Source organism: Lagenorhynchus albirostris, chromosome 8 (genome assembly GCF_949774975.1).
Source record: "Lagenorhynchus albirostris chromosome 8, mLagAlb1.1, whole genome shotgun sequence".
In the NCBI taxonomy this organism is placed as follows: domain Eukaryota; kingdom Metazoa; phylum Chordata; class Mammalia; order Artiodactyla; family Delphinidae; genus Lagenorhynchus; species Lagenorhynchus albirostris.
The window spans coordinates 68,646,625-68,658,748 of NC_083102.1; the positions used below are offsets into that span (position 1 = coordinate 68,646,625).

Genomic DNA, 12,124 nt, shown 5'->3' on the forward strand with positions numbered 1-12,124 from the left:
TTGGGACTGTTTGCATGGTACATGTAAATCTAGATAAAGTATGTTACTGCTGTAACCATTTTAATAGTTTGCGTAGGTCTGAGCCCACAGAGCAGGCTTGGGTGGGCTCAACCAGCTCATGTGACAAAAGTACAGTATCTCTTTGTTAAGTGGCTCTTCACAAACCTGTCAGTCAACCCAGAGTCTTGCTGCACCAATTAACCACACTACTCCCTAGAAAAGTTTGTTTTAAATTTCACACACCGAAGCCTAAAAGAGTTAAACATTAAAGAACAATGACCGAATCCAATTCTCTACCTCAGAAAAAGGAGTATTAAAAATGCTTTGTTTGGGCTTCCCTGCTGGCGCAGTGGTTCAGAGTCCGCCTGCCGATGCAGGGGACACGGGTTCGTGCCCCGGTCCGGGAGGGTCCCACATGCCGCGGAGCGGCTGGGCCCGTGAGCCATGGCCGCTGAGCCTGCACGTCCGGAGCCTGTGCTCCGCAACGGGAGAGGCCCCAACAGTGAGAGGCCCGCGTACCGCAAAAAAAAAAGAAAAAAAAAAAAAAAAGCTTTGTTTTACATAAGAGTAAATTTGTGATTCACTGTACATTTTTCAAAGTTGTGTGTGTGAAAGACTGTAAAAGATATCTGAGAGTACTCCTTATATACATGTTTCCTATTATTGAACAGTTCACTATAAATGGAAATCCACGTAAATATACTGACAGTAAAATAAATTAAGCTTAAAAATAAAACTTATCTAACAACATAAAAGTCAGATTTTGAGACTTGCTATAAACCATAATTTGAGGATTTTAGCATCAAAAGCTTGCCTGAAGTTAGTTACATCAAAATTCCCCTACTGAAGAGACGGACTTGAACACAAATTAAGAAGGACCTTAAAATATACATGCTGTTCCAGTGACAAGTCAACCTGGGAATACGAAAAGCTCTTACAAGTTTTGACATTTATCCTAGAAATATTTTATAGTTTGAAAAACACTTAGTAAACAAGAAAATATTTACATCAGAATATAATACGTTGGCCGGCAATAATTGGTATGGAAGTAAATAAAGCAGCACAGGAAAGACAACTTACAGAATACTAAGCACTCATACCACAGAGAAAACAAGTTCCATTCTAGAAGAGGAAAAACTGTTATGGCTCGGTGATGAATGTTAAACTCCCAGAATTTAAAAATGAAAGAAACAGTACCCAAACCATCATTTTGAAACTATTATTCTGATTTTGAATTTTAATTTTTATTCTTTCTCTAGTCTTGTCTAGAAATCTGCAGTTTCAATATTATCTGCTTTTCCCACACTCCCAGACTCTCTAGAATACTACTGTGTGCTTAGCACAGCACTAGGAGATAACATCTTCAGCATCAATTGTGTGATCATTCTTCCCAGCTGAAGACACGGTTTTAACCCAACAGAACCTGAACTGGGCAGGCTGGATTTTATAAGCCATTTGCTGTACCCACCAAAGAGAGAGATTGAATCCAGTATTTTCAGTGGTCAATGTGAGCAGGGACATGACTCAGAAGTGCAAAGTGGCCACGTCCCAGAATAGAGTCAGGCTTAAGGTGAAGGGAGAACGGGATTAAACTGTGGATCCTCTTCTTACTATGTGACCTAGAGGAAAGTACCTAATCTCACTAAGTTTCAGTTTTCCCACTTGCAAAATTTAGAGCAGTAATATCTATGTTAACAGCATTATACAGAACAAATGAAATAACATATAAAATACCTGGCATGAGTGCCATGTGCTCCAAGTCCTGGTTTTAAACCTTGACGAAAGTGCATACATTCAAATATTATATCATCTCTATTTTAAGAAAGAAAAAAGATAGATATATACACTGGAGCTCAATATGCATGTGCTGGAAGCAGGTAGAGAGGTAAGGTGGGAGGGAAAGACCATCTATTCCCATAATTTATGTTCCTTAGATTCTAAAGAAAAAACACCAATAAATTTGGTTCAACTCAATGTCAGAGGATAGAAAAAAGAATAGACATTCTTTCCACCTTCACTGAATCAAATCTAAAAGAGGGTCACACCAAGTTACAGTCAATGCTGAAATCCAAAAAGTTCTTAAACGTTTTAAAAATTGTTTTCATATATAAATTTGATGGCAAACACATAGCACAGGGAGATCAGCTCGGTGCTTTGTGACCACCTAGAGGAGTGGGACAGGGAAGGTGGGAGGCAGGGAGACGCAAGAGGGAAGAGATATGGGGTATATGTATATGTATAGCTGATTCACTTTGTTATAAAGCAGAAACTAACACACCATTGTAAAGCAATTATACTCCAATAAAGATGTTAAAAAAAAAATTTGATGGCAAAATGAGTCCTAAGCTTGAACTGGCTAGGGGCTTTATAGTCATTCTAAATATTGAGCATAAATATTCATATACTGTAAGTTTCATTATGTGGTAAGGTCCCAAATCCCACTGGTAATGTGATATAATGTATGACAAACAGCAGTAGCTTCTGAAAATACACAGTAATCAAAATGCCTAAACACACGTAGCCCAAGAATTTCAGAGAAGGGAATCTGAATAATCTCTGCTTAAGGAAAAAAGGGAGAACAGCTATATAAAGAGGTAAACTGACTAAGGTAGAAAAATTTATAATTAAGAATTAATTTTCTATCCTTCTTAGATTAGTATTTGCTTAGGACCCTTGAATATCCTATAATACAGAAACAACCACACTACTTATATCATTGAGTTCTTGGAGAAGCAAGAGATAATCTATATAAAATGCTTTAAACAATGCCTGGCACAAAATAAGTACCCAGTGAATGCTGTGTCATACAAGTGCCTAGAAAAATACTTTGAACATTTACATGGAAAACGCAAACAGGTGAGTAGATAGCTCAGATAGGTAGCCTGCTATATACCATACTCTGTTTTAGAATTTTATTTTTAAAAATCTAAGAGTTTCCCTTTTCCTATGCCCGGAATTGTTTCTACTATGAGGCCTCAGAGACAGTATTAGTTCAAGTCATGGAGGCAGGTAGCAATCCCAGTTGAGCCAACAAACATTTGAAACTGACAGCATGGAAAGACTTGAAGCTCTAAATACAATAAAAGGTATTATTTAGGAAAAAACATCAACTATTAAAGACTGGAGAGTAGCCTAGAAGAATGCTTCTGGAAATTAATGTACAAACTAATGAGCCAGAGTTTTTGTTAAAACGCAGATTCTGACTTAACGTGTCAGGGCCAGACATTCTGTGTTCAAGTTCTCTGGTAATCACAACACTACTGATCTAGAAACCCAAACAGAGTAGGAAGGCACCACAGCAGTGGTCCTCAAAGGGTATGAGCAACATCAGAATCTCTTGGGAAGTTAATAGAAATGCAAATCTGAAAGAACATAAGGAGACTCTTCTCTAAATCAGCTGTTTACATCCAGACCGATTACTTTCCCTAAGAATCAAAGTAGAATACTTTTTAAATACTTGACAAGTAGCATACTAGAACATGTTACCTAAACAAAACAATTTCCCTCTGCAAACAATTTCCAAAACTGAAGCCCCCTGCAATTATACTTAAAATGTAGGCTTTTACATGATAAGAAGCCTGTTCTTGATAATACATAGGCGAAGTACTGAGATACGTAGCAGCCTCACTTGAACTACCTGCCAACTTTTCACAAAATGGCTCACTTCCGTTTTACCTAGGTCATGGAGATATGAGTTTATAAAGAAACCAGACTGAGTTTTAAATTTCCTTGTGCTGAGAATATAGCCAACTACAACATGGTTTAGGCAACTTCTCCAGAGTAATGTTTATACATAGCCTGGCTCATATGTAAATATATGTCAACATTTTGATTTATAGCTATAGATGATCTGTTTACATACACAGATACACATATTAAAGTACATTAATGGTTTGAAACACAATATTCTTGAAGGACAAAAAACATGAGGATAAACTACAAATACAGAATGTTATGAACAGAGAAAAGATTTCAGTTTGCTGAACGTGAAGCCAATTGATTGTTAAATAGGCTTTCCATAAAATAAAATAAAATGAAATAAGATATAAAATAAAATAAAAACTGTTGCCCTCACAATTCCCATTCAGTATTTCTTTCAACTTCAATCAACATCTGAATTTACAAGGTCACTTCTCAGTCGCTATCTGAGTACATCGTTCTGTCCGTAACATATTTTTGAAGGAGTAAATTACAAATAGATTGTAAAGCACCACACTTGCTTAGGCATTGGGGGTGGACCCCTCTGATTTTGGCTAGGACCATGTATACATACAACAGTGGTGATGTCAGGAGGCATTTGATGGTCAGAGCAGGGGAGGGGAGGGAGGGAAGAGTGCTTCTGGTATCTAGTGAGTGGAGGCCAGGCAACTTTTAGGATGCATAAAACAGTCCCCAGAGCAAAGAATTACCTGGCCTAAGATGCCAATAGTGCCAAGGTTAAGAAACTGTGATTTGAACTGTGGAGGTTGCAAAAGTACAGAATGAATGTCCCTTGTGCATCATCATTACATTTCTAGCACGGTGTCAAGCACAGTAATAAATATTTGTTGATTATGAAATAAAGAACTTCTGTGTAGCTGAGATCTTAGAGTCAGAGATGAAAAGAATGAGAAAGGGGTTATTACATATATAATATCTAAAATTACAAAACAAAATTGCAGTCATTGTCAGAACTAAAAGGAATTAAAACTCATTCAGCCCAATTTCTCTATTTCAGAAAATTTTTTTTCTCATGCAAAAGATGCTGTCTAATGTACTGATATGGCAGTGTTGGGAGGGGGTAGACAGTCCTCTGAATAAATAAAAACAAAATATATTTATAAATTAAAATATCAGTTTTCACTTCTAATAGTGTCAATGTCACCTACGTTTCTCAAATTAATGAAGTATTTCCTTTATAAAAGCTAAAACCGATGTTACATAAATCATAATAAGTGATACTTCAAAGCAGGAAACAAAACAAATGTAATTATTTTTCAAACAAACAACTCACAGACCTCCGTGGCCTACAGCATTTATACTTCTGAGAATTCTGGGCTTTAAAATGTCATGAGAAATTCTCAACTGGCTTACATTTTTGAAACATAGGAACTGACAGTCATAAGGCCAAACATACCCTTAATAATCGATTCAGCTGCATACAGATCTCGTTTGTAGGTCACCTAGAGGACAGATAAACTTCATTAGACTTAACAGAGTAGGAAGGAATGTGAAAGCAATAAAATTATGCCCCCAAGGAAATTCTTGATTTTGGAGAAACTATAAACACATAATACTGACAATTTTTAAATTACAACACATCAGTTTATTCAGAAAAAATATATATTGTTTCTACAAATGGTTGAAGATTTGTTTTTAAATCTTTAAGTAAATTGAGACGTTATGTGGCCGTGGTTACCAAAGTCTTATTAATATAAGTATTATATCAAAGAAAATGTGGTAGCATTTAAATAAAAGTATTAGAATTACTGTTTAATAGTAGGTTTTATGTTGGAAGGAAAGAAGGAAAAGTATATATTAAAAAAATTACCAAATTGCATTTTCAGTTGAAATGAGACACTTCTGAAAGACCAATTCACATTGAGGGTCTTCATTCTGAATTGAGTTTATCTGTATACTTCCAGATAAGGTTCACCTTTTTAAGATTTTTATTAATACATAACTGATTGAAAGAGCCTGGAGGGTACCACCATGTATATAAGAACAATCATGATCTTTGCTTAAGAACATACAGCCTCCTTGCAATAACCTATTCCTTGTAATATACCCTGCATGGTCCTACAGCAGATAGTTCCCAGAGTACATCCAGTGAGCTCAGGTACAGAACATGTCAAGTGCATGGCACTGCAGAATCACTTTTCCTACATCACAGAACTGAAGAACACAGTAAATAATCAAATATGTTAATAAGTACTATAAGGTCTTAGGAGCTTATCATTCACGTGTTCAGATGATTATGATGCAAATGGTCTAAAAACTCACCTTGAGAAATACTCACTAATTAATACCCTTCTATGTCTATAATTTGGACTATTTTCCTCCAGATTATATCCTAACTAAACTTGTACAGAAACTTTGTTCAGGTAAGTGGCTCAGGGCACTTCTACCCAAAATAGGTTTCCCTGCTATGCCTGTATCCTGGCAGGTAACCCTGGTCCAAAACTATACCTTACAATCCAGAACTAATGTAGCAGCTAAACTGTAAGACAGATGGAAATTTCCTCAAGCACTCAACCAATCTATTAAAATCAAATATGACATTGTTAAATTATGTCTAAAACAAGCACATGTGAACCAAAACTAGTACTATAGTTACTGGCCCAAAATGCAGTTCTCTTATTTGGGGAAATAAATAGAAAACAGACACTTAAAGCTTCAGACTATGCATTTTACCAAATTAAAGAATGTATTGATCTCATTCACTCATTCAATAAATATTTATCAAATAACTACCATGTTGTACATCCTGTTCTAAGGACTGGAATAGAGCAATGAAAACAGTGAGCAAAACTCAACCTGTAGAAACAACATTTTAGAGGATAAATTTCTTTTATAAGAATCGAATAAAACACATTTGTTTCGGGCTTCCCTGGTAGCACAGTGGTTGGGAATCTGCCTGCCAATGGGAATCCACCTGCCAATGCAGGGGACACGGTTTTGAGCCCTGGTCCAGGAAGTTCCCACATGCCGCGGGGCAACTAAGTCCGCAAGCCACAAGTACTGAAGCCCATGCTCTGCAAATGGAGAAGCCATTGCAATGAGAAGGCCAAGCCCCGCCAAGGAAGAGTAGCCCCCACTCTCGGCAACTGGAGAAAGCCCACGCACAGCAACGAAGACCCAACACAGCCATAAATAAATAAATAAATATTTATTTTACCAAATAAAGACAAGACAAGGCTGCGGAGCTCAAGACAGACAGGAAGCAGAGACCCTCAAGGCCTAGAGCAGAGCCACATGGGGGCTTCGGGGGCAACAGAAAAGGCTGGAAAATCGGGGCTCCCACAACACAAACCCACACACGCACCTGTGGTAGAGGCCTCCAGTCATGTCAGTTACATCCACTCTTTCTTTTAAATGCCTCTGAACACCTTCTAACCCCCGGCGTTCGGACAGGCAATGGGGACACAGCTACCTCTCGTGGTATTAAATATTAATATTAAATGTTAAAAAAAACACATTTGTTTCCATGAAAACCCAAAGTTAACTAGATATCTGAAATCATCACTCAATATTTGCAATTTAAGTGAGAAAAGCCTTTTTTTCCTATAACTGTCTGCTATGTAAGGTAAACGCAAATCAGAAATCAACAGGAAGATGCCTAATTACCATAGCTGATTTTGTATTCCTTCCTGCTTTCTTTGAGAGATAAAACTGCATTCCAATTTAAATAGAATAATTGTGAAAGTACCTTATTCTTTTTTCCAAATAAATCTAGCTTAACAATGGGTTTTTTTAATGAAAAAAACTTGGTCTCAAATACTAAAATGATTTTTCTAGCATATTTGCAAGACAACATTTTTGCATTGGAATCAGTCTTATGAATAAAATACATGAATTATTACCTAAAGGTCCTTTCTACACTAATATTAAATAAGTAATTGTATAAGCAAGAAAGACATCAAAATGTGAATTGTGCCCTCTGCAGTGAAAGCGCAGAGTCCCAACCGCTGGACCGCCAGGGAATTCCCCTAAAATTCATCGTTTTGCCTACATTTTCTTGTTGGCTGTGGATACATACTATACACAGATTAAAGTTTTTGATGTTTATTTAATATTTTCTTCATAAAGCCTTATCGAAAACCTCAACTATACTTCTCAACAAACACTGATTTAAGGAAAATAAACTACAAAATATTTCTGACAAACTTATAAAGTACTGTGTTGAAAAACAGCCTTCTGTTTTTCTAAATAAAACAGCTGCCATATTTCAAAGGGAAGAGGACTGAAAATGTTTTAATTCTGAATTGATGACTCTTTCTATCAAGCTTTTACAGCAATATGGAGTGTCCTTTCCTTATTTTTAATTTTATGAAAAGTTTAATAATCAGTTTTGAGATTGATTTTCTTCTGTAAGCATGATCTGCAGGTTTTCTTTGACCTTGCATAATACCTCAGTATGGAAAACAGTTACTTAAAAAAAAAAAAAATCAGCCCTAGTGATAGAAGAGCCTCAATCCTCTGATTCACTGGTTTTCACACTGTGCTCCTCAGAGCTCAGGGGCCACCGGAAGACCAGTGTGGAAGCTCTGCACAGCTGACACTCAGAGCCCCACATCTGCTACTCACCTAGTTTAGCTCAGTTTTTGCCTGTTTTGTTTCACTGTGCTTCTGTGCAATATTTCATCTAAGTATTTAGCTTTAAAAATATTTATGTTCAGTGGAAGAGAAACCTGAAACTGAGAGCCACAGAGATAGTTGCCTTTAACTCCTAGGCCAGAGCACTCTCAGCTACCTCAAGGTGAGCTCCACAGGACACTCTGGTACCTGCTCTGTCTTGCTCCGTGTTGACAATATGGTATATTAAAGAGACTTCTCAGAGCCAAGTCCACTTGGCCACCATCTTACATAAATCAGACTACACTTAATGTTCTTCCATCTTTCACCTCATAAGAAAATGAGTATGTACTCCAATAATTAGAATAAAGCCAGAAAATCTTAAATTTCGAAGACAGATACAAATTTAGATTTGGATGGGGATATTATATTGATTTCCAGTTCATCAATTATGTCTATCTAGAAAATGTTCTTTCCTCCAGACTGGATAACTAGATGAAAACCTCTGAAAAGACACAATTTCACCACATTGTATTTTTGAGGTTAAAAAGAAAAAAGTGAGACTATTTTCTTTTGTTTTTAACAAAGATGCTAGAACACTTGAATCTAAAACAAGTAATTCCCATCAAAAGAAATCCTCAAAAGTCAGTCATTCCAATAATGTTGTGATGACACATCAACGTCTTCTAAAGAAGCATTTTCAGACAATGGAATACAGTTAAATTTCTTCAATAACTTATTATGAATCTTTTATGCCTTGAAGACTGTTTTAACACTTAGAAACAAGAAGTCTGTTCAATTAGGTCTGTGTAGTATAGTAAGTGATCAACTCTTTATATTGGGACAAAAATATGGTACAACTATAAATTAAAGGAATGGAGACTAAATGTAGTCTCCTCTTATATAGACTAGATGAAATTTCACTAAAATAAGAGTATGTTCAGTAAGGGCTGGCTAGGCACAACCACTCAGGCAGAGCTTCAGAGCCAACCCCTATTCTCAGGAGTCGGTCCTGTATTCTTCTGTGGTTGGTCGCTCTTAGGGAGGGGAAAGGAGGTAGAAGAAGGGGGTTTTGCTCATTCTCAAGGATGTCCTCTACCCTGCATAGTGATCTGAAAAAACTGATGTTTCCTCTAAACCCAGAGGAGCTACTGCAGGAAGGCTGGCCTCAACCGTAAATGCTGTCTTTTTGCATTTACTTCTATTTTTTTTAAAAAAGTATGGTGCTTCCCTGGTGGCGCAGTGGTTGAGAATCAGTCTGCTGATGCAGGGGACACGGGTTGGTGCCCCGGTCCGGGAGGATCCCCATGCCACGGAACGGCTGGGCCCGTGAGCCATGGCCGCTGAGCCTGCGCGTCCGGAGCCTGTGCTCCGCAACGGGAGAGGCCACAACGGGTGAGAGGCCCGCGTACCGCAAAAAAAATAATAATAATAATAAAATAAATAAATAAATAAAAATTAAAAAGTATGTAAAATATAAAATAGTCCTCCTGGGATTTCTGGCAGCAGATGAAATAACAGTCCTACATGTGGTCATGAGAAATTTCTAGTCATTCTTCCCAGCACCAGGGGTGAACTCCCTCACTTTCTGAAGGGTAGGGGAAGGTGTCCTGGCTCTGTATTTCAGAATCCTCCTTTGCCTTATTGTTTTGTGGTAGTGAAAATTCTCTTGAAATGTGCACTCTCTTCACTGTGCACTCTTCACTGTGTCAGATTTCTGAATCATGTTCCAGGTATTTGGCCTACCACCCAAGTTCAATGCCAGTTTTAGCATAATTGTACTAAATCTTCTTTCAACTTTGAGTTGTAAAAAGTTGTAGCATTGTTGGAATTAGTATTGAATTAGAACACTTATTTCAATATGCAGATTCCATTGCTTTGGTTTAAACAGCAATGGTAATACTCTTTATCCATGCAAAATAAAACCATAAAATTAAGTTAAAAGCTTATGCTAAAGACAACTCATACAGTATCATCAAAAAGTTAAATAGGGCTAAACGAACAGCCAGTAAATATCAAAAATATTTTTTTAAAGGTAGAGGATGATGAGACAGGAGGCAGAAGAGGGAAATAGGGAACCTGAAACAACTACATCATTTGCACTCAAAATAACTTCCCCTCAATCACAGAAGAAATTTGACACCTTAAAAAGACCTCAAAACTGCAATTTGAAAGACTTTTTGCCCAATTCACTGCATTACATGCCCTTTTAGAATCCAAGACCCTGGTAAGGCACATCATTATTCAAACATTCTAAGAGCAGGGCTTCCCCACTCTGGCCCAGTTCGGAAAGTGATACTATGAAAATGTGGCATGTGTATTAGTTTCCTAGGGCTGACATAACAATGTACCACAAACTGGACATCTTCAAAAAGGAACATATCCTCTCACAGTACTGGAGGCTAGAAGTGTGAAATCCAGGTATAAGCAGGGCCACTGCCCACTCCGAAGGCTTTAGAGAAGAATCCTTCCCCACCTCTTCCTAGTTTCCTGGGGTTGCCAGCGATCCCTCACTTTCCTTTACTTGTCGATGCATCACTCCAATTTCTATCTCTATTGTTGTTGGCATTCTCCACCTATCTGTATGTGAATCTTTTCTCCTATTCTTACAGATCCGATTTAGGGACTCTTCTTTACCAACCTGACCTCATCTTAACTTGATTATATCCGCAAACCCTCTTTTCAAACAAGAGTGTTTATTCACAAGTGCCAGGGGCTAGGACTTGAACATATCTTCTGTGGCAGGATGCAATTCAACCCGCAACAGCATTATGAAATGACTCAGGAGGAGAATGAATAGAAGCACTTGGAAAGGCCAACCACAGTTCAGTGCCCTGACATTTGTCGCACATAAAAGGGAAGCAGAGCGCCAACATGTAAGGACTAAAACCGTGATACTGTATTGCTGGTGGAAGCACTGCAATGTGAGATTTCACTCAAAAATACTGAAATACATTTGTGTAAATACAGAGTGTAAAATTCAAAGAAGAGCAGTGTGCTGCTTTCCTTTCACCTGCAGACCTGAGGGTACTTTACAAGTTTAAAGAAGGCTCAGAATACCCACAGGAAGTAGATCCCCCCACAGCCTAAAACATCAGCAATGAGGCCAGAGAGTGCTGACATGTTAGTAGCAATAAAATGTCTTGAATTTTTACTTTTTTTTTTTTTCTCAACATAGTCTACAAATTAAGTCTAGCAGGTCTATGGTGACATGGGTCAGGATCTTTAACAAAATACCTAATTGGTTACTATCAAAATCCTCCCAATTGATATGTATATCACCATCTGAGCCATATATAGAAAAGGAGAAACAAAATGAATAAAAGGTTTGCCTTCTGGGTTGATGATATTCGGATACTCTTAAAAGAGCAATAAGACTGCATTAATTTACTCCACCAGGCAATAATTCAGGCATGTCAATATTTTGTAATCTTAGAACAATTTAAGTATGTATGAGAAAATCTTAGCATGCAGCAAGGCCCACCACGTGACTTACAAAATACCTAATCAACACATAGGGCTTTTTGTTTTCTTTTTATGTCAATGAGGAAGTATGCTTTTAGATTCATATAATCTCAGAATTAGGATGAATGTTTTCTAACCAGATTTAGAGGGATGCTTTATAAAGATTTCATCCAACATTTCAAAAGCAGCAATACTTATTCAAAACTATGATATGACCCTACAATTCTATTTCAGAATACACTGCTCAATTCAACCTATTTCAACCCAATCAAACACAGGAGAGTCACGCTGTAAAGCACTCCTGCTGCAACAGGAAGCTGAACTATGATCGTGCAACAACCACTTCATTCCTCCTAAAGAAAGAAGTTTGCCATAAAGGCAGTCA

The 12,124-nt window shown here is 37.5% G+C and overlaps 1 protein-coding gene across 2 annotated transcripts in view; it reads right to left on the minus strand.

The window, feature by feature from the left end:
• Positions 1–12,124, minus strand: part of CRPPA (CDP-L-ribitol pyrophosphorylase A) — a 305,420-nt gene that overhangs the window by 198,695 nt on the left and 94,601 nt on the right. For both annotated transcript variants that reach the window (XM_060156133.1, XM_060156132.1), the window contains one exon: positions 5,117–5,162. In XM_060156133.1, coding sequence (XP_060012116.1) covers positions 5,117–5,162 — 46 coding nt within the window. The remainder of the gene's footprint in view (positions 1–5,116; positions 5,163–12,124) is intronic.